This window comes from Heliangelus exortis, chromosome 4 (assembly GCF_036169615.1).
Source record: "Heliangelus exortis chromosome 4, bHelExo1.hap1, whole genome shotgun sequence".
Taxonomy (NCBI): domain Eukaryota; kingdom Metazoa; phylum Chordata; class Aves; order Apodiformes; family Trochilidae; genus Heliangelus; species Heliangelus exortis.
In genome coordinates, this window is record NC_092425.1 from 40,395,847 (window position 1) to 40,418,890 (window position 23,044).

At 41.9% G+C, this 23,044-nt stretch overlaps 1 protein-coding gene across 1 annotated transcript in view; it reads left to right on the forward strand.

Moving 5' to 3' along the window:
- The window catches only part of STK32B (serine/threonine kinase 32B), a 125,412-nt gene that overhangs the window by 57,459 nt on the left and 44,909 nt on the right, over positions 1-23,044 (forward strand). Inside the window, exon 4 of the mRNA XM_071744281.1 lies at positions 9,344-9,517. Coding sequence (XP_071600382.1) covers positions 9,344-9,517 — 174 coding nt within the window. The remainder of the gene's footprint in view (positions 1-9,343; positions 9,518-23,044) is intronic.

A 23,044-nucleotide genomic window follows, 5' to 3' on the forward strand; every position in this document is an offset into this window, starting at 1 on the left:
CTTTTTTCCTCCTCCTTTTTTCCTCCTCCTTTTTTCCTCCTCCCTTTTTTCCTCCTCCTTTTTTCCTCCTCCCTTTCTTTTCCTTCCTCCTTTTCCTTTTTCCTCCTTTTTCCTTTTTTTCTCCTTTTTCCTTTTTTCCTCCTTTTTTCCTTTTTTCCTTTCCTTTTTTTCCTTTTTTCTCCTTTTTTTTTTTTTTCCTTTTTTCTCCTTTTTTCCTTTTTCCCTTTTTTCCTTTTTTCCTTTTTTCCTTTTCCTTTTTTTCCTTTTTTCCTTTTTTCCTTTTTTCCTTTTTTGTTTTTTCCTTTTTTTTCTTTTTTCCTTTTTTCCTTTTTTTTTTTTTTCCTTTTTTTCCTTTTTTCCTTTTTTTCTTTTTTCCTTTTTTCCTTTTTTCCTTTTTTTCCTTTTTTCCTTTTTTCCTTTTTTTCCTTTTTTCCTTTTTTTCCTTTTTTCCTTTTTTCCTTTTTTTTAAATAATCTTGAAAGAGAGTCATAGAATCATGGAATGATTTGGGTTGGAAGGGACCTCAAAGCTCACCCAGTCCCAACCCCCTGCATGGGCAGGGACACCTCCCACCAGCCCAGGTTGCTCCAAGCCCCATCCAACCTGGACTTGGACACTGCCAGGGATGGGGCAGCCACAGCTTCCTTGGGCAACCTGGGACAGGGGCTCATCACCCTCACAGGGAAGAATTTTTTTCCTCATGTTAACCTAAATAGACTAAAAAAGTTTTAAACCATTGCCCAATGTTCTCTTGCTACATGTCCATGCAAGAAGTCCTACCCCAGCTTTCCTGTAGCCTCCCCTTATTTTTATATGTTTTAAATATTTATAAAGAAATAAAGGACATAATTGTCCTTTGTTCTTAGCAGCATTTGGGGAAATGACTCTTGTCTTCTGAGTTTGGAAATAAATGTATTTCCATTTCTTTGCAACACGAGGCTTCTATCAAACACTTCACAAGCACAAATTGCAAATCCCAGTAACCAATACTTATCCATTTTCCAAAGGGGCAAAAGAAACCTAGAGAAATGCAAGCAAAGCAGACATTCTGAAGGAACACATCCAAAATTCCAACACAACACTTGCATACCTGTATTTACAATGTTCCTAAACGCTGTGGGTGGTTTTTTTTCTCTTGAGGCTTGTCCTTTGGCTGGCAGAACACACAAACTTGACATTACTTTGATCAGCCTCAACATCTCATTTTATAAAATCTCTAGCTGAAAGGTACATATTTGCTATTCTCAGAGCAGTAGGTGGGAGAGTTTTTCAGGGTGCCTTTCCAGAACAGGCTGGTTTCTAATGATCTGAGGTATAAATGAACAAAGTTGCTATTTTTGGCACCCACATTGTGCTCTAATTATATACTCTCTGTATACTATTACATGCTGTCCATACTAATGATATTCTATATTATAATTCATTGAACCTATCCCAGGGGGTTTTAAACCTGTATTTTCCTCCTGTTTCCCTGATACTTACTGCTTGTCATAAACTGATCTTTCTTACTCATTTTTTTTCATTTCTTTCAGTGAAATAAGTGTAGTAAGGCAATGGGAGGTACATTTTGCTTTATAAAGGAAAGACAAAATGCTGCTTTTCCTATCCCAGCAAAATATAAATCCCTCTGGATATAAACCCTGCATGCTTAAATTAAGTCAATTAATTAATCCTAGGCAAGATTTGATGCAGCCTTACTTTGTGCAAGCCTGAAGAGCACCTCAGAAACCAGTCCTGTCTCAGTGTGCTCAGGACCTTCACTGAGCATCTCTGTAATGCAAACTGAGTGCAGAATGGATTTCCTGTGGTTAGCAATGTAGCAAGGTTGCTCCTTCAGATTAGGAGCCAGGTAGAACTACAACTAATGTAAAAAAAAAAAACCAAAAAAAACCAACAACAAAAAAACCCCAGACTAAATCAGTAACTATTTTGCTGGGTTTTTTTATTTATTCATTCTATTTTGGTTTCTTTCTCTGAAAGTCAGGCAGAAATCAGCTGTGGTAGCATGATGCTTCACACTGGTTTTCCAGCAGAAAGCAGATTTTCTGCCCAAAGCTTGCCCTGGTGTAAAGGTCTCAGTTCTCACCTTTGCTGTACCTTCCAACCTTTGGGATCCACAGCTCACTGGCAGTTTCTTAGGAGATTCCTAGAGCATTGGCTGCCTGTTGCTTTTGGAAATCTTGTCATCAGCTAAAGATTCCAGGAGATGTGGAGACCCCTGGAAATGCCAAAGCTTCAAGCCCAGAGAGCCTGACCTGGGGAAAGGGCTTTGGCCCTTTGCACTCCTGATGAAGTTGGAAGTCTGCTTTGGAACAATCTTTCCAACTTAGAGAAAACTCTTCCTGACAGCCAGGGTTAGTGGTAACCCTAAGTCATTCCCAGTCTGACCACTCCAGACTGTGGCATCACTGAAGCCTTGACAGAGAAGCCAGGGCACCCACAAAACCCTAATAAGGGGTGCTGCCTTGGGTTCAGGAAGCAGGATTGGCCTAAGTAAATCAGACAAGTGCTCTGCCAGAGATAATAAATCCTTCCTTCACAAAAGGGGCAGTGCTGAGGTGCCACAAGTAACCCTGTGTCTGGTTGAAGTGGTTTCTTGGACCCCAGCTCAGACATCTCCATGAGCTGGGACCAGGCAGTCCAGACACAGCCACAGGATTTCTCAGGAGGAGATCAGTCTGACCAGAAAAATGAGGGTCTGTCAAGGTTTAACACTGGCCTGGCATTTAAACCAAGTACCAGACGCTCTCTATTAATCTCTCTCTCCTCCCTGATAAGAAAGGAGAGAGAATAAGGGAGAGAGACTGATGGGTTGGAAACTAAACTACACAACTTTAATGAAACAGGAATGATAAATAGGAAAAATTACTAAATCTATACAAATATACAAGAAAATGGATACCACATTCCTCCCCCCTTTCCCCCAATAGCTCTCACGTCACCACCGAGGCTGCAGGGCAGCTCTGGGAAAGTCCAGGCTGGACTCCTGGAGTTGGCAGCAGTTGGGAACTGGAGGCAGGAACACACAGATAAGGGCTGGAATGGATCAGAACCACAGGCAGAGGAACGGATGGAATCCTTCCAGGATGCTGGGTGAAGGAAGGGAAGCAGGAAAGGCAGGAAGGGCAGGAAGCAGGAAGCTGGAAGCAGGAAATCGATGGCTTGGCCCTCGTGATCCCTCAAATTTATCCTGAGGATGAGGTGTATGGGATGGAATCCTCTGTTTGCTCAATTCTGGCATCTGTCTTGTCCCTTCCTCCCCAAAGGAGGCTGCAGGTGGGACCTCTTTATGTTTTCCTCAGAGCTGAGCAGTGGCCTTGGCTCTGCACACCAGTCTCTAGCAGTAACTCTAAACATCAAGTGTTATCAGTCCTAGAAACACACACTGGCTGAGAAACTTGCTGGGAATTTCAGCAAGTGCAGCTACTTACAAGAGACTGAGCTAAAAGCAAAAGTACAAGACAGAAAATCACCTTTATCCTGGCCCAAACCAGGACAGGGTCAAACTAGAGGAAACCTGACTTAGCATCTTCCTTTGTCTTTTTTCTCAGTACAATTAGAGTTCACCTATATTTTAATGTATATTTGAATCTTTTTAACCTGAGACTGAAATAGTCTTGTCAGCAAATTTACAGTCAGGCAACAAACGTAGCACGAACCAAATCAAAGTTTAAGGATTTATTTGAAGAAATTCATGACATTTTAAAAAGGATATTCAGCAAAAGGGAGTATTCTAACTCTCCAGCTCTTCACCACTTCATCAGTTTATGAAGCTTGCAGATAAATGAAACATTTTTTGCAAGCCCTATTTTACTTCCAAACAAAACGGCGTCGTTATTCCCACGGAAATTCATGCAAATTTTCTGTGTTGGGATCTGGCTGTGTTGGAAAGGTTCCTCACAGCTTTACTAATCACAGAATCACAGAATGATTTGGGTTGGGACCAATAAAGGTCACCCAGTCCAACCCCTGCAGTATCAGGGACACCTCACCCAGATCAGGTTGCTCAGAGCCTCCTCAAGCCTCACCTTGAACATCTCCGGGGATGAGGCCTCAACCCCCTCCCTGGGCAACCTGGGCCATTTTTCCACTGCCTTTTTGGTAATCCAGGCCAAATCTGGGCAGGTCAGCAACAGGTATTGCAGAGGACTCAAAGAGGGAACCTGCAAGGCATTGAGACCCAAGGTCAGTTGATCCCAAGCCTTTGGTGGTCCTGAAAAGTTTAGGACCCAAGTTACAGTCCTCTGCTTTGCACTGTTCTGGAACATCTACATCTATAGGGGGAAAATGTAGTTACTAGGGGCTTCCTGGTATTAAAAAAAAAAAATAATTACCTCCTACTTTGAATGCTATGAGGGGAAAACTGGCAAAAGATCCTTCTGGGTAATTAGGACACACCAAGACTTAATGATTGATAATATTCAGTATGGAGCAGAGGTGTTACCTGAACATCTGAGCTGTGCACGTCTTGCTGTAACTGATTGCCTCAGATTTATGAACTTTGGTTTGATCTTAGTGATGAAATTTTTCTACTGTATTTTTAAGCTTAAATTAAAGTCGTATGTAAAATATCCATCATGATGTCCTTTTCTCCAGGTAATCCATATTAAACAGGGACTCTGGATAGTGGGTGCTTCAGCTGGCAGGATTTCAATGAGAAATTAGCCTGACTAAGATGAAGGAATACAAAGAGGAAAAGTTATCTTAATAATTCATCTGTAACTGGATTTGTAAAGAGATGGAGATGCAAATAATAGATACAAATATGATATAAACACAAAAAGTAAATAAAATTAAAATGAATATACAGATATAAATATAGAAGCAGATATAACTTATTCAGAAAGTGCTTTGTTTAAATTTGTTTTCAGGGAGGATTTTGTTCAATGGCAGTTTATCTTCCAGTCTAAAAGTAATCAAAAATCCAATTTTTTGTTGCTAGGGGCATTATTATTTTATTTTATTTTAATTTGGAGGAGGCTGATTCTGATACATTAAACTTTTTTTCAAACAAGAGAAAGCAGAAACTAGCTTTGTAATTAGAACAGCTTTTCTACCACTGTTTTATGACACTACTTAAAAAAAAAAAAAAAAAAAAAGGAAAAAAGAAATTTACTCCTAGACAATTACTCTTTCATTTCAAGGAGGATTAAGACTTTGTCTTTACAGTAACTTAGTAATGTATTATTAGTATTCCATATCAGTCACAATCCTATAATTGAAGCACTAGGCATTTTTCAGTTACTTAATTAACATAAAAATCCCAAACAACCTCTGATTGTACTTCAAAACCAGCACTTTTTTATGTGTTCGAGCAGAAAAGAAGCTTTCAGATTCTTTCAGAAACTTTCAGGTTCTTTTTTCCTCTGCCTACTCTTTCATTTGCTGACAATATCAATACTTAGCCCAATGAATCAAAACCATTTATTTCTTGAGATATCCCAAAAGAAAGAAGCTCAAAAGGAAATATTTCACTTCTTGTGTAAAGAAAGAATTCTGGATTTCAGTAAGGGACAGAAAGAGAGGAGGACATGACTGCTTGTGACCAGGAAAGATGAAACTGGTCTTGAGCTGGTGCACCTGAGTCCTTGATGCAGAACAGGAGCAATCCCTGCCCTGCATTCAGTGGCTTAAAAATTCCTGGCTGCAGGAGCCACTTGGTGGAATGTCCATCAGCTCCAGAGCCTTTCTGCTGTTTGCCATGGCCAAGCACTTCTTTAGACACATAATTTTACTGGGACAAATTCAGAAAATCTCTTGGAATGGTCTTGATTGCAATACTTTGAATGGCAATGTGGGCTGATCCAAACAGTCAGAGAAATGCCATCCACACAGCTTGACCCAACTGGTTTGACTGGGCTGGGAAAACACAGGGGTTTTGTTTTTTTCTTTTTTGGTCTTTTTGACTTCAAAACATTTTGGTCTACCAGTAGAGTCATATCTGAAAGCCTTGTGATTCTCTTTGTAGGGATTGCACTTTTGTCAAGGTTTAACACTGGCCTGGCAATTAAACCGAGTACCAGACGCTCTCTATTAATCTCTCTCTCCTCCCTGATAAGAAAGGAGAGAGAATAAGGGAGAGAGACTGATGGGTTGGAAACTAAACTACACAACTTTAATGAAACAGGAATGATAAATAGGAAAAATTACTAAATCTATACAAATATACAAGAAAATGGATACCACATTCCTCCCCCCTTTCCCCCAGTAGCTCTCACATCACCACCAAGGCTGCAGGGCAGCTCTGGGAAAGTCCAGGCTGGAATCCTGGAGTCAGCAGCAGTTGGGAACTGGAGGCAGGAACACACAGATCCAGGCTGGAATGGATCATGAGCACAAGCAGACAAATGGATGGAATCCTTCCAGGATGCCAGGTGAAGGAAGGGAAGCAGGAAAGGCAGGAAGGGCAGGAAGCAGGAAGCTGGAAGCAGGAAATCGATGGCTTGGCCCTTGTGATCCCTCAAATTTATCCTGAGGATGAGGTGTATGGGATGGAATCCTCTGTTTGGTCAGTTCTGGCATCTATCTTGTCCCTTCCTCCCCAAAGGAGGCTGCAGGTGGGACCTCTTTATGTTTTCCTCAGAGCTGAGCAGTGGCCTTGGCTCTGCACACCAGTCTCTAGCAGTAACTCTAAACATCAAGTGTGATCAGTCCTAGAAACACACACTGTCTGAGAAACTTGCTGGTAATTTCAGCAAGTGCAGCTACTTACAAGAGACTGAGCTAAAAGCAAAAGTACAAGACAGAAAATCACCTCTATCCTGGCCCAAACCAGGACAACTTTAAAATGTTTATCTGAGAGGAAGGAGACCAATCATTCACTTTTCCTTGGCCATGGAGTGTAAGGAGAAATCCCACTTAACCCCCCTACTGTGACTGTGGTCATGCTCTTCCATGCCAAGGGTATTATTTCCTAACATAATGAAACAAAAGAGAGCAACCATCTCTTTCCAGTTCATCCACAAGGATTGCTGGACCAAAATTTTGCATCTGCAAAGACCCCACCACTCCCCAGAGCAGGAAACCAGAATGCATCAACAAAAGCCAGGCATGGAGGGAAAACCCAGTTCCACCAAGTGTTATCATTCCTCTGGTTTTGGACAAGATTTCTGGGACAAGATTTTCTTTATTTCTGGGTTATTCTGATGGCTCTTTTTGTCTAGACTGAGCATTCATAGGTACAGTGGGAAACACACTCATGAGTTTCCCAGAAATTCCCAGTAGGCATTGAATAAAAGCAAGTTGAGAGCAGCCACTCTTTGCCTTCACTCTCTGTCTCATGGTGGCTGAATCACTCAAGAAATGACTTTTTTGATTTTTTTTTTTTTTTTAAATGTATATAAAAAGAAACCAGACAAAAATCTGCATTTTTTTTTTTTAACCCCAGGAGCAAGTGAAGGAAAAAATAACATCTCTCATTACATCTGCTCAGTGTTACTACTTCATTTAAAATAACAGCAGTGTCAAAAAAGAAAGAAAAACCTTAAATATAACTCCATATTTAAGCTTTTCTTTTGCAATTGCTTCAGGCTCAGTATGCTCAACATTCAGAGTAATTTGAATATAATTGAAGCCTTCACTTTTTTTTTTTTTTTAACGTGTGCATTATGAAATTTGAAGTCTGTGGAGGTGAGCAGACCCTGTGTCACCTCCTTTAACTGTTTTGCTTCAGAGATTTGACTTGCTGAGCAGAAGGCTGAATGCAAATAAAGTGATTTTCCCTTCTTGCCATTTGGCAGGCAGGCAGGAAGGCAATAGAAGAGCATGGTACCCCAGACACTTCTCAGGACTCTGCTCAGAAAGAATAAGAAAGTATTTTTCTTGCCTGGGCACAGATTTTTCTGGAAGTCCACTGGTTTTTTTCACATTGCCTTAGCTTGTATTTTATGGGGCAGGAGAAGTTAATCACAGCTACAGCAAATGGATATTATGAACTTCCTAGGAGGAAAAGGGATGGGAGGGGAATTTGGGATCACCTCTCAGGAGTTCATACACACAACAGGCACAGGCCAACATCACATCACATCAAAATGACTTCTGGGCAATTTTAAGAAGAATGATTTCATGTTGGTAATAAGGCAGTCACCAGCCCAAACTGGAAAATTTGCAATAATTTAGCTGGGACAGTTGCATCCCACAGTGAAAACCAGAGAGTTTCTGTTACTTTATTCAGATCAAAAATAAACAGGGTAATGGTAGCCCAGGTAAGTGCAAACACATGGAAATTCCTGCTTGCCCAGCCCTCTATCTACACTACACACTGGCTGGCTACAGTTTGGGATTTACAGGATTTAAATCACAATTTGGTCCTCAGAGTTTCAACAGGCAGTTCTGGGAAACAGTCCAGAAGAGTTCAGTCAGTAACCATGAAGACTTTGTCATTTTAGAAGATATAAGATGCAGGCTGAAAAAAAAAATAAATCTGTATTGTCAGGCAGTAAAATTAGAGTTTTATTTCTTGTTGACTTTGGAGCTAGACTGCAAGCTGGAAAAAACACTCAGCTAATAGAACATTGTATATATTTACTGAATCTGGAAAATACCCCTTGGAGACCAACTCTTGAGCCTGCCAGGAGACTTCCCAGAGGCACTGAGCTACAGTTGTGTGTGTGTGAATACCAAGTGTGTTTCAAGGCCTTCCATTTTATGGATGCTATTCAGTGAGCCATTTTGTCAACTGAATGAGGGTGTGGTTAGAAAATTAGATATATCAACTTGAAAGGTATTTTTTAAGTCCTGGTTGATCAACTTCCAGGTGTAAAACTGTGTTAAAACAATCATGAGAGCAGCACTGCAGCAGTTTCAGCCAGAAGGATGGTGCCAGGTTCTTCGTAATTATGGCCAGTGATAGGTTATGAAGTTGAGCATAGGAGGTTCCATATAAAATAAAATAAAATAAAATAAAATAAAATAAAATAAAATAAAATAAAATAATAACATTTTTTTTACTGGGAGGGTGACAGAGCCCTGGCACAGGCTGTCCAGGGAGGTTGTGGAGTCTCCTTCTCTGGAGACATTCAAACCCCACCTGGATGCCATCCTGTGTGACCTGCTGAAGGTGACCCTGCTCTGGCAGGGGGTTTGGACTCAATCATCTTTTGAGGTCCCTTCTGAGCCCTCACTTTCTGTTTTTCTGTGACTCTACTTGCTTTGAATAGGAAGAGTTCAACCACAACCCAAGTCCAGTTGCAGGATGGGACCTCAGGGAGTGAGAAATCAGCGTCTGCCTTCGGAGCACATCATGGGCTGCAAATCAAGATCTACTGAGAGAGAACAAACCCCAGGGCATAGCTGTGGCTTCACCACTATCCTTGAGATCTCAGCCCTGACTCTTTTCTTCCAGGTATTCCTTTCAAGATGAGGAGGACATGTTCATGGTGGTGGATCTCTTACTTGGAGGTGACCTGCGTTACCACTTGCAGCAGAACGTCCACTTCAGTGAAGGGACTGTGAAGCTGTACATTTGTGAGCTGGCTCTCTCCCTGGATTATTTGCAGAGGTACCACATCATCCACAGGTGAGGGAATTCCCCTGGAGGGGTGGGCTTCTGGCAGAGCTGAAGAATTTCATCACATAGGTGATTACAGGGTTTTCTTTATTCGATACCTGTGAAAAGTTTTCATCATTATCCAAGGGTGGAGTTTGCCTGTGAACAGATTTTTTTAGTGTTTTCTTTTGTAGCCCCAAAACTTTCTCACACTGCCCTATTCTTGTTTTGATCTCATATTTTGCTGCATGTTTTTTTATTATGGCCTTTAAACACTAAGCACAACCCCTAACAGTCTCCTGGCTGCTTTTAATTTATTTTCAGTACTCCAGTGCCCCCCATGTTCCTGCAGACAAAAATGTAATCCAGTACAACACCTTCCCCCATCAGGGAAGGGGCAAAAAAACTGGGGTTGAGATTAAAGAACAATTTGTTAACTTGCAGAATCTGCATGTAGGTCAGAAGGAGGAAGAAAGGTGGGGAAAGAAGAGAAATAGTGGAAATAAATTTGAACAGGGAGAGATGGTGCATCCTTTTTGCACTTCTTAGATTAAAACAATCTGTTCTTTTTACTGTTTTACAGCAGGCAGTAGTATCATAGTATCAAAAAAAGGTGGCAAGCATCAGGGTCTGTTTGTTTACCTTAAACAATTTGGAATTTAACTGAAGCTGCAGGGTAAGTTCTCTTTTTATGTCAAAAAAGCAACTGTGAAATTATAAACTGATGAGCTTGATTCTCCCTTTTACTATTTAAGGCTAAATTCAGGATTTTCCTCTCTGATTTGCAGTGTTCTGAATTCAAAAATAATTAGTTTTGTACCTTTCTGAGTGAGTGAGTACCTTTCTGGATGTGAGTTTCATGGCCCAAACTCAACTAAACTGTACCATAGATCTTCCAGTGCCTAATATAAAAACATTCCTCCAAAATATAAAAACATTCCTCCAAATACATTGAGAGTTTTCATCCCAACCCCTATCAGGGCTGCCCCATGATTTTGCAATAAAGAACCCATAAAAAGTAAGGTCTGACTTTCTGGTGGGTGTTCTGTATTACTGAATAAAATTCAGGGAAATCTTGTTTTGCTTGGGATTAAAAATCCCACAAATGTTGCAAGCAATATCTTACTTTTTCTATTCTTAGCAAACTGTAATTATTTGGGTGCATTTCCATGTATTTTGCACGTGTCTTCTTCCTCTCAGTGACTGTTTTAAAAGTGGAGCCCAGAATCTCAGCTGACCTTTGTTTCTCTGCCTTGGGCAATATTCTTGGTGAAAAACAAATTGATGAGTGGGCTTTTTCTCCTTCATTTTACTGCTGAGACATTTTATGCAAATAGGCTGTCAAAATATTCCTAAGAGGAGCCAGCTGGTAATCAAAACTTGTATTTTTGCTACAAGCCTGAGAGGTAAAAGTGTCTCACAGAAAAGCCTGGGAAAGGTGAGAGATGGAATGACTGGATCAAACTCATTGTGGTTGTTCAGGTTTTTTTGTGACATTGTCTGCATTGCCATGGTCCAAGACACTGAATTCTCTTCTATATTATTTAACCAGGACTAGTAAGCACTTGATATTCCTCTATTTTCTCTTCTGCACTGGTTGTAGGATGGAGTAACAGAACTGAATCAACCAGGAGTTGATTTGCACCAAGGCAGGGGAAGGTCTGGAGGTCTGGAGTTGGTTGTTGGCTCCATTTTTGGGCTCATTCTGGAGTTGGTTTTTGCCTTGACTCTACACCAAAGATTTCCCCAATATTAGACATGTGAAAATACCTCTTTCTTGGCCTGGGATGAGTCTTTCTGGCTGGTTAGCTGGGACAACCTTGGTTACCTCTCCACAACTACCTAAAAAGAGGTTGAAGGGAGGGGAGTTCTGGCCTCTTCTCTCAAGTAAGTAGTGGCAGGACTAGAAGAAATAGCCTGAAGAAATAGAAGAAATAGCCTGAAGAAATAGAAGAAATAGCCTGAAGTTGCACCAGGAGATGTTTAGACTAGAGATGAAGGAGAATTTCTCTGTTGAGAGGGCAGTCAGGGGCTGGAAGGGGCTGCCCAGGGAGGTGGTGGAGTCACCAGCCTTGCAGGTGCTCAAACCCAACGTAGCTGAGGCACTTCAGGACATCCTTTATTGGGCATGATGGTTTTTTCTGGGTTATACTCAGTGATCTTAGAGGTCCTTTGCAACCACAACAATTCTGTGGCTCTGTTATTATCATTTTAGGGGATAAAGAATCTGGTTCAGGACAGCACTGTGCTATAGATGTTTCTTTGGAAGCTGGCAGACCTAAAACCTGACACTCTCCCACTTCACTGCCTACTGCCCAAATCCCCCATCTTTAACACAAGAAGCCTTTCCAACCATAGCCATAAAATCCCAAACGACCCCCAGTCTAGTGAAGATGTTATTTAGCCAGGAGAGTCCCACCACATTCTGCCACCAGCTGGAATAGAATTGCCAGGGATGGGACTTCAGCTGCCATAAATCTCTGGAGCACCAAGAGCCTGGTGCTGATTTAAATGGGTTTAGGAGCTGGGCCAGCAAGGATGCAGGGAGGAGATGTGTAACCATTACTTTCCAAGGCAAAATGACTTTCCACACCACTTTGGTCAGAGATGAGGTCAAGGAGCTGGTTGGTGTCCATAGTTTGTGGTAGCAGATCTCAGAAATATTATTATATAATAATATATATATTATACTGGGAAGACCAGTATATATGTATAAGTCTTATATATAAGACTGGGAAGACCCAGTCTTTCCAGTCAGGATTCACACACTCCCAAACTGCACATAGATCTTTCACATCTGTGTGAGTGCAGTGGCAGCAAAAGTAAAAGGAAAAATAAAAAGGTTACTGAGTCTCAGAGTCATTGAGAACTCCCCCCCCACACACACACACACTGAATTTTGTCTGTGCTACAAAGAGTTCTTGAGTGATTCATCAGTCTGGGGAGGTGAATTTTCAAATTGCTGTATTAAAAAGAATTGAATTTATGATGTGTGAGTCAGGAGCTTAACTTCTCCTCAGTATTTACAGATGTGGATGAAATATCTTCAGGTTTCCATTACCATTGCATCCTGCAACAGAACAGAACATTTTTTTTTTCCCAAGATTAACTTGCAGCCCCAGGAGTCTGCTATGAAAGGAAAGGGGAATGAGTGGGACAGGAATTATCAGGTGTGTAGGAATGGATGGAAAGTCCAGAACAGTGCTGTAGCAGTGACTCTGTGTTTGCTAATGTGGTGGCAATCAAATCAGCAGTAGAAATACTGCTTCTGAAGGGAAAACTTCAGCCATAAATAGTGTAAAAAAAAAATAGTGTAAAACCCTACTACTCTTCTGCTGTGCTTATGAAAATTATCATTTTTATTAATCAGGTCCATGTATGTAAATCCCTATTTGTCACGCACAATCCTGCAAAAGTGGATTTATTGGTTATGGCAGAATAAGGAATGCTGCACCATGTGTCTCCTTTGCAGCTCTGTTGTAAACATTTGCATTTACATAAATGTTCAGCCAGAATGATAAAAACTTTAAAAAGCAAAGCTGTAAGTTTCAAGCTCTTATATGGAGATATTCTGGGCAAATTTTTCACTTAACTTACTTAAGATATCTGAAACTGGTTGGTCACAGGTAACAACTACTTCCCAAAACTCTATTTCCCCACAGCCCCAGCTGAAATAGTATTTTAGCTACATTTTTTTAAAAATTTTGAGTAATTGTTGGATGAGCAGTGTTTATTTGTAGAGCTTGGCATCCAAGAGCAGCACCAGCACTTCTTCCATCTCCAAACAGCTGCTCAGCAGAAGTGCAAGAATGATCATGGAATGGTTTGGGTTGGAAGGGACCTTAAAGCTCCTCCAGTCCCAACCCCCTGCATGGGCAGGGACACCTCCCACCAGCCCAGGCTGCTCCAAGCCCCATCCAACCTGAGACATTTCCAGGGATGGGGCAGCCACAAAATCATTGGGCAACCTCTGCCAGGGTCCCACCACCCTCATAGGAAAGAATTTTTTCTTGCTGTCTCACCTAAATCTCCCCTCTTTAAGTTTGAAACCACTGCTCCTTGTTCTCTCACTACACACCCCTGGCAAAAACCCTCCCCCAGCTTTCCTGTAGGACTCCTCCAGGTACTGGAAAGCCACTCCAAGGTCTCCCTGGAGCCTCCTCTTCTCCAGGCTGAACAACCCCAACTTTCTCAGCCTGGCTTTGTAGGGAAGATGCTCCACATCTCTTATTTTTGTGTCTCTTCTCTGGACACACTCAAGGAGGTCCATATTGGGGACTCCAGAATTTAGACACCTCCCACCAGCCCAGGTTGCTCCAAGCCCCTTCCAACCTGGACTTGGACACTGCCAGGGATGGGGCAGCCACAACCTTGGCCAGGGTCTCACCATCCTTGTAGGAAAGGATGGACAAAAGCTGATGGAAAATGGTGGTAAATCAAGCATTAATTTTTTTCCCTGAAAGCTGCAGCTGATCCAGTGCAGGATAAAGATGTCTTGCTGCTACCAGCTGGGTAAGAAGATCTTTTCACCCAGCATTTCTTGGCTACAGTGTAGGAGATTCCTCTTTGTCACTGCCACTGGGCTTTTCAAGCTGTCCAGAAGTTTGGTGAAATAAGAAAATCTGACTAAATGATTGGACTCTAAAATGTGTCTCCTAAGTCTCACTTGTGGTAACATACACCAAAAGAACAAGCTAATACAGAATGTTCCCTTCACAGCACTCTCTGTTTAGTATGGAAGCAGTAAATAGGTTTGGAAATTGTTTGAATATGGAGAATTTGCCCTTTGTTGTTTCTTACAGGTGTCACAGGCATAACAGTGCCAACCCATGATTTACCAAGACATACTAAAAGGACACAGTTCTTTAGGGATTTCAGCTCATGCAGTTGTCTTCTCTCCTTAATAAGTATGTGCAGATGAAGGAAAAAAACATAGTAGAGACTGAAGTATAATAAATGTTAGAAAAGTAATAATAACATGACTGCTTTTCATAAGCATTACCAAAGGTTGTGACAGGTCAAGAGGACTGTCCCTAGAATTTTCTTAATTTGTCCTCCCAGGTCTCTGTTTGCCTCTGGATTTTGTTCTTTAAACAAGTTCATGCCCACCTTGTTTCCAAGGACTGATCAGAGGCACTGAGCAAAACCAGCCCCAGAAAAAAACACCAGGCAAGCCACGAAGCCCAGAAAGCCTGCTGAATGCTTATGAACCAGCACTCTGCAAAAAAGAAAGTGATTCACAAAATCCAGGCACAAAAGGCATTTAAATGTCAGTGGTGTCCTTAAAAAAAAATAAAAAAAATTAGGTATCACAAGAGATGAAAATATAGAGAACAAGCCTTTCAACTTTTGAACAGAGTTCTCTACCTACAAGAACAAATTAATTTTACTTCTGTTTGGCAACAGTCAAAAGAAAAAGCTATTTGATATGCCAGATGACATACTTCAAATTAATGAACTTGGTTTGGAAGCACACTGAGATTTCAATACCCAGAGATTACTAATGAAGTAAAACTGCCTGGGGAAGAGGCACAGGGAATACTCTGGGACGTGGGATGCTCCATTGGGTGCTTCAGTCCTGCTACTGGAATGGATATAATAATTTATTGTGGGCATAATAAACTCTGTCTTCATCACTCAGGAATACCAGAAGGCACCAAACACAACCTCACTCCTTTCCTACCCCATTGCTGAGGGATGCTCAGTTCAGTCAGCAAAGGGCTGCTTGGCTCCTTCCAGTTTTCAAGTGAGCAGTTGAAACAGATTCTTGGCCCTTTCTTTCCTTCTCCTTAATAGTGCCAAGATGTGAGGCTGTGCTTACAGGAAATATTTTGTTTAACCAACTAAAAGTCATCTCACAGGCCCCACATCCTTTAGAATTTGAACTGAGCTGTCAGATGAACTTGGCCAACTGTCATCCCTTAGGTGACAAACTCCCAGTGGCCAAAGACAATCTTAAATGACCCCATCCAAAGGGTCTCTTTGTGCTGTAGACACCTTTAGAGACCAAGTGTGCTTCACTAGAAGACAAAATTTCTGTGATTACAGCTGGTTTTGGGGTTTATTGTTCCTCTGTTGACACCCAGGCAAGAGTAGATATGATACAGACAGAGAGGAGAGTAGGACATGCATCTGGAAGACAAAGTTACGTATTAACCCTTGTTCATTCTTCTATAATGCAACTAGGAAGAATGCCAAAGAGTTTTATCTGAATTCTGATTTTTACACACCAATTTAATGCTTGAATCCTTTCTCATCTCACTGGTGTTTAGGTGCAACCAAACAAACAAACATGAAAAGCCTTGTGTTTTCTAAAACTCTAAAATTGCAATACCCTTATTGTGGACTCATAGGTGTCCAGCTTCAAGTTGTGGCTCCATACTGGAAAACACATCTTTTTTTGAAGCAAGATAAAGCATTTCCATAGAGACCAAAGAGAGAATCAGGACTTCATGCTGCTCATGGCTAAATATACAGGGAGAGGAGAAAATGCAGGGAAACTGAGACCCTGGCAAATTCAGACCCACATCAAGAGGTACAAATCTTTTTGAAAATGGGCAAGAAAAACCTTCCAGGGAATTACCCTGCCATCAATTTTCCTGCTGCAGTGGCTGTGACAGCCAAGATCCTGGAGATGCAAGCAGGTCCCCTGGGGTCAGCAAAGTCTTTTTGCTCAAAGGGAACATAGAAAGTCCATGTAGATATTAGACACCAGGTTTTCTGTTCCATCTTCTAGTTTCCCACTTTCCAGTCCCTGTGGCAGGGAGTTTACCATTGGTTTGGGTTTTTCATCTCTATCTGTCATTTTCTAGCTTCCTTAATCCCATCCTTACATCTCCTGGGGCTATAATGACTTGGTTCTAGTTTCTGGTTTCAGCCTAAATCAGCTGCTGTCACCTGCCTATGTGGCAGATTCCCATGCAGTGCACTCAAGTCTTCCTTTTCCTCCTTTTCCTTTTCCTTTTCCTTTTTCTTTCCTCTTTCCTCTTTCCTCTTTCTCCTTTTCCTTTTCCTTTCCTCTTTCTCCTTTCCTTTCCTTTCCTTTCCTTTCCTTTCCTTTCCTTTCCTTTCCTTTCCTTTCCTTCCCTTCCCTTTCCTTTCCTTTCCTTTCCTTTCCTTTCCTTTCCTTTCCTTTCCTTTCCTTTCCTTTCCTTTCCTTTCCTTTCCTTTCCTTTCCTTTCCTTTCCTTTCCTTTCCTTTCCTTTCCTTTCCTTTCCTTTCCTTCCCTTCCCTTCCCTTCCCTTCCCTTCCCTTCCCTTCCCTTCCCTTCCCTTCCCTTCCCTTCCCTTCCCTTCCCTTCCCTTCCCTTTCCATCTTTGATTAAAGGATGTACAAGGAGCAAGGAACTATGGAAAAAATTAAGCTTCAGGCTGAGCAAAGTGTAAGCCAAAAGCAACATCTGGATGAGTGCTTCTTTCTCCTGTTTCTGGGTGGTTTTTTTTCTGTTTTAATGGTTGCAGCATTTGTTCAGCTTGGATGAGCAATGCATTCATAAGATATTCTATCATTCCCATGGAGATTTCCTTACATTGTAAGTTTTATTTTAATGCATGGCAGAATCACACAGACTTAAGGGAAAAAAAGTGCACATTTACATCATTTCTTCATGACTTCAGTCTTCTTTTATACCTCAGGAGCTGAGCAGCTTTTTCATTGTGTGGTAGAAGGCATTTCATTAAAGGATATTACAATTTAAGCTTCCTTCATGCCTTGGAAATACATTCAACAGCTTTCAGTACAACTTTGGTATTTCAGGTGAGATGTGGCCTGCTTTGTATAATTTTTTGGCTTAGCAGCTATAAAGAGGGATGAGAAGGATTGGGAGTTGTAACACTGATCATCTGACAGTTTCATCTTTTAAAACAAATAATCCAGTGGGCATCAATGTAAAGATTACCACAAATTTTTGTTCTCCTGAAGTTACTTTCTTGTCTTCTTGCATTTTTTCCTCTCAATCTTTTTCTGAAAGCTCCTCAGGGCATTCCCTCAAGGTTATTTTAAAAGATTTCTATATCCTCCTGTCCCAGCTCCCCTGGATGGGTTTTACAGAGGAGAAAGCCCAAGAGCTCCAAGCTTTGATGCTGTGTGTCACCATCCCTGGAGGCACTGAAAAGGCTTTTGGACCTGGTCCTTAAGGACATGCTTTAGTAGTTAGATTATGGTGTTGGACTGGATGATCTTGGAGGTCTCTTCCAACCTAAACATTCTTTGATTCTCTGACAGTCCTAGTGATGAGTTTCTGCTCCTCTCAAAGTGTTCCCTCATCCCTGGAGGAATTTCCTCCTGGCCCAAGGTGGACATGGCACTTTCCTCCAGCAGAGGAGCCAGAACTTGGGCTGCTTTTGCACAGGTAGGCTCCTGGTTTTTATTCAGTGGTTTATTTATTCATCTTGTTATATACATGGAGCTTTGCTGCTGTTCTGAATGCAGAGGAGTTGCTTTCTAATCTAATGATGAAAACAGCACCTGGTCCTTAAGGACATGGTTTAGTAGTTAGATTATGGTGTTGGACTGGATGATCTTGGAGGTCTCTTCCAACCTAAACATTCCTTGATTCTCTGACAGTCCTAGTGATGAGTTTCTGCTCCTCCCAAAGTGTTCCCTCATCCCTGGAGGAATTTCCTCCTGGCCCAAGGTGGGCAATGGCACTTTCCTCCAGCAGAGGAGCCAGAACTTGAGCTGCTTTTGCACAGGTAGAGCTGAAGCCAGCAAGAAAAGACCTTAGCACTGGTGCCAAAGACCTTGCAAGGTGGGAACATGGGTAGGCATTGGATTTTTATTGAACCAAAATGTATGAAGTTAGATTTTCCTGAATTTGGTCATTTCTGCTGATGATCAAAAGCATCTTTACAGTCAGACTAACAAGAACAAGAAATAACCTCTCTCCAGGGGCTCCTGGTTTTTATTCAGTGGTTTATTTATTCAACTTGTTATATACATGGAGCTTTGCTGCTGTTCTGAATGCAGAGGAGTTGCTTTCTAATCTAATGATGAAAACAGCACCAGGCTGGAGCTTCTCAATTTTTTTTTCCCCTTTCATAACATCTATTCTGTGTCTAATCATGTTACAGTGGCACAGATTATTTCAGTGATACTCTTACTGCTCATTTCACACTTGTTTTTCTTTTAAGTTTTGGAAATTAATTGTGACCATGAGTACTTTAAGAGATAAATATGAGTTTCTTATGATAAAACTGTGGGTCCTTTTTCTGTACATAGAGACTGTCTTTGCTGTCATGTTTAGGTGAGATTGTAAGCAATCTGAGATTCAAACCATGTTTTTCTCTGTTGTTCTTCAGCCCTGAAACTTTGTTAGATTTTTATTAAGAACTGACAGTGCTGAAAATCTCTTCTTTCTCTGTAGTTGTTTCCATTCAGCACCAAATCACATGTGATGGAACTGGAATGATGAAAGGTTTCATGATTGTTAAAAAACACTACATGAAAAACAATGGCACAAAAAGCATCAAATTTTAGCAGTGTCAGAAAAAAAAAAACCCACACTGGTCAGACAGTTTTATGCTGAATGTCTGGCCCATGACCACAGGCTGGACCTTCAGTGAATGTGGCTGAATTTTCATCCAGCTGAATACTTTGGAGAACCATCAGCAAGAAAATTGGTGGTAAGAGGGATGGACTTGTGGGTGCCAGGAAGAAAAAAGGACATAATTTCCCTGCATAAAATATGCAGGAGATGGTTAAAGGGGAACTGGGAGAACTGAGATAGAAAAGGATGCAGAGTGGGGTATGGGCAAGGGGAAATTGCTGTGAAGAGGGAAACCCCTGCAAGTCCCAGTGACCACAGAGAATGTGGGAAAGAGGCACCATGAAGCTGGGAGAGGTGCAGAAAGAAGGAAAATAGGGGATCAATGCCAGGATATGAATTCCAGGTCAGAGGGGCAGGGCTAGCTGAAGGCTGAGTGGTTTTGGATCCCTCTTTCTCAGTCGATGTTTGGGTCAAAGTGCTTGATTCACCAGCTGTGAAAAACCTTGCTCAGGGTTTTGCAGGTGGGAATTAACAGTCTGGCATAAAAACAGGACTTTGTGCATTTTTAGAAAAGGTGCTGGTGTGTGGAAATGCAGTCTTGGATTTGCTATCCTGATTTTTCTTTCGGAAAATCAGATCAATAGGTCCACTCAGTGAGCTGCAGAGGTCTGTGTTGAATGCAAGCCAATAACCAATAAATGACTTATTACCTCAAATCAACAACAATTGCCAGAGTGCTGCATTTCTCAGCTTTTCTGTTAATTAAGTGCATTAGTTATTGAGAGCTCTGCCCTGAAAATCTACAGAGATTCAGAGTTTGCCTCTTAATTTGAGAAGCTGCAGAATTTTCCCCTGATGGTGTTCCTTCAGCTTTCTTCTGCAAACCTACCTGAGCACAGAAAAGCTCTACAGATGGGCCCCAACGAAGACAAATGCACTAGCATATGGATACATAACAATAATTAAAGTACCAGTTTATTTCCCTGAGTCCCCAGGTACCTCTACTTCTGAAACTAAGAGTTATGAGGTTATAGCTCAGGATGTCCCTTTTCAGCCAACAGCCTTTTACTTTATTAGTGTTTAATATTTGCTTTTGGAAGATACAGTGTCACAAAAGAATAGAAAATATCCGAGATCTAAAGCTGAGAAATTAAAATTTTCAGCCTTAGTCACTCAGCTTTTTGAACCATCAAACCAGTAACACTTTGGTTAATCAGAAGAATGGTCACCAGACTTGGTCACCAGTGTCCTTCCATCACACAAGACTTTATCTCCCCAGATGAAATGTGGCTCCAGTGGTACCAAAGCAGCTTTTTGTGGCAGGGCCAAGTTCTCTGGAGGCCATGGGCAGCTGGGCTTGTGCTGGCCTGGTGGGAAGTGAGGAAAACCTGGGCTCCATCCTCAAACATCCTCCTCCTAACCTTGCCCAGCTAGAAGACAGAGGTTTTCATGTCACAGGATGTTTGATTTGATGGGAAGAATAAAAAAATCCTTAGGCATGCAAGGTATTTTAAGTAGAACAGAATTTCTCATGTATGGAGGGTTGTGTTCTTCATGGTGGGAGGTGGCATCAAACAAGACAACGAGCACCAGGAGAGTGACTCCTGCAAGAGGCTTAAATACCTGCCTGTGCTTTTGTGATAACACTTTACAATAATTTGACTCATTGATTGTCTCATTCTGGGCTGTCTTTCATAATTCATTCCCCAGGAGAGGTCACCTCCCCAAGAAGGAGGAGTTGCCACTCCCAGGTTTTTGGGGACTGTCACTGGGACCCTGAATTTGGGCACCCTCATCTGCTGCTGTGTCCAGTTTGGGGCTTTTCTGGTTGGGAAGTAATTACCAACTGAGGGTTGGGGGTTCCATATTTATATACATTTGTAATTCCCCATCACCATTCTTATCACTTCTTTGTTAAACCTGTTCTAGGATTTTTTCCCAACCTTTAAGTTTCTCCCTTATTCTCCTTTTCATCTTCTGGGAGGGGAGGGGAGGATAACAGAGAACATCTGTCACCTTGTTATTGGCTAAAACTGTGACAACCAGTCAAGAATTATAGTATGGCTGAAGGTGGGTTTAAAATACACTTTCTGTAGAGAAACTGCAGTTACAGAAACTTCTTGCACTGAAATTATAAAGCAAAGGCTCTGAGGAGACCTTACAGGGGCCTTCCAGTACCTGAAGTTCTCCGGAGAGGAAAAACAAAGCTCCAGGAAGAGCAGCAGCAGGAGATGGCAAAACAAACCCAACCCCAACCAGAGAAAGCAGCAGAGAGCTCTCTGAGGAACCATTTGATACTGAGCTCCATGGGCTTGGGTGCTGTGATTGGCCCATTTGGGTCACCCCACCCACCCCCTCCTCCTCATAGGCTCAGCTCCCACAGCTGTAGTCTCAGGTCCACGTGGATGTAGGATACTTTTACCCTGGTTCTCTCCAAGAAGGACACTATTAATCTTAACCAGGATGCTGCTGCTATCTGTGAACTCAGGTAATATTTCCAAATTTTTCATTCCTTGCTCAGACTCCTCAAGAAGTGTTGAAGCTCTTGGTTCTTTGATCCCAAGCAATGTTTTGTTGGCATCTCTTAGGACAAGGAGACTTTAAAAGGTGGTGAGCTGGGGTATGAGTCGTGGTTTGAGTGAGGTTGAGCCTGCTGAGTCTCATCTGCCTAAAACAGGGATATATGTATTTATTTTCTCTAAGTTTCTGTGTAAATCTTCCTTCTTAAAAGCATCCAAAGCTATTCTTAGAAGGAATTGACTGCATTACTTTCCAAGGTAGGTGAGGCTGGAGCTAGGAGAGCATCATGAGACTTAAAGATTGGTTGGAGAAGGCAAATGCAACATAAAATCAGATATTTTCCCCTCTGTTTCACAGCATTAATCCATCTGTTGGTGGATTTTAGAAGTCCTGCCAGCTGCCACTGACATTTCAGGTAGTAGTAGGTTGGGATTTTTTAATGAGTTCCAAAATACACTTTTTCTTTTCAGCCACAGACTCTGCACCTCCCATCCTGCTCTTCTGCAGCTCACTTGTACATTTATTAAAGCTCTAAAACCACCCAGGAGGGGAAGCACATGCAGGACATCAAAGCTCACTGGACTGTAGAACACACTCATCCTCCTCTCTGTGCTGTGTCCTGCTTGTGTATATGATGGGGTCAGAGGTGGTCAGCTTGAGGAATAAAAACCCCAAATACTTTCCCCTGTGGTTCTCAAGTCATGGGAATGAGCTGGCAGGAGAGGATGGCAATGATGAGGGGGATGGAAAATCTGATGTGGGGTTTCAGATCAGAGTCATCAAGGCAGCATCGTGTGGTTGCTTTCTGCTTGCTGCTCCTTCCCCCTCCTCCACCAGACTGCTGAGACTGAAGCAGAAAATGTGCTAAATGGGAAACTTCACTGCTGCTTTGAAGGGATGACTGCCCAGGCACTCATGGAAACCTTTGGAATAAGCTGTCACCTCCCTTGGCCTGCATGGGAAGTCCACTGAGCTGAACTTTAATTGCAGCCCCTGTGGACTTTATTTAATTACATTTTGGTATGGATGAAGGAGAGAGTTGTCACAAAAAGTGGTATTATCATAGTGGATACTGCTGTTCTACCAACTGCTTGATGAATTTTTATGCATTTTTGGGGGCTTTAAAGGAAAAATGTGGGGATATTGTGTGGTAACACACACTACAATGAGTGGTTAACAAGCACCTGTGTGTGTCTGGGGTTCTGTATATTTTCTTTTGGAGTCTGGGAAGCTGAGCAAGCTATTGGGGGTGTGACACAGCTGGATGGATCTACTCTGTATCCCATGCAGTGAAAACCAAAGGAGCAGCTAATATGAATTTCAGCCATTGCTGAACACCCCACCTTTTCACACACTGCCTTTCCACAACAGGTGAAGCCAAATGCACTTACAAGTAACAACCCTTCCCTGAGGTTTATCCTCAAGCAGAAGACAAATTCCATCAATTTCTTCTCTCATTTAGTTTCACGCATGGATTTCTGCCTGTGTAAATTGGAAGGGAGCCCAGGCCTTTGACTGAAAGGAGCCTGATGCTCGTGCAATTGCTGGCA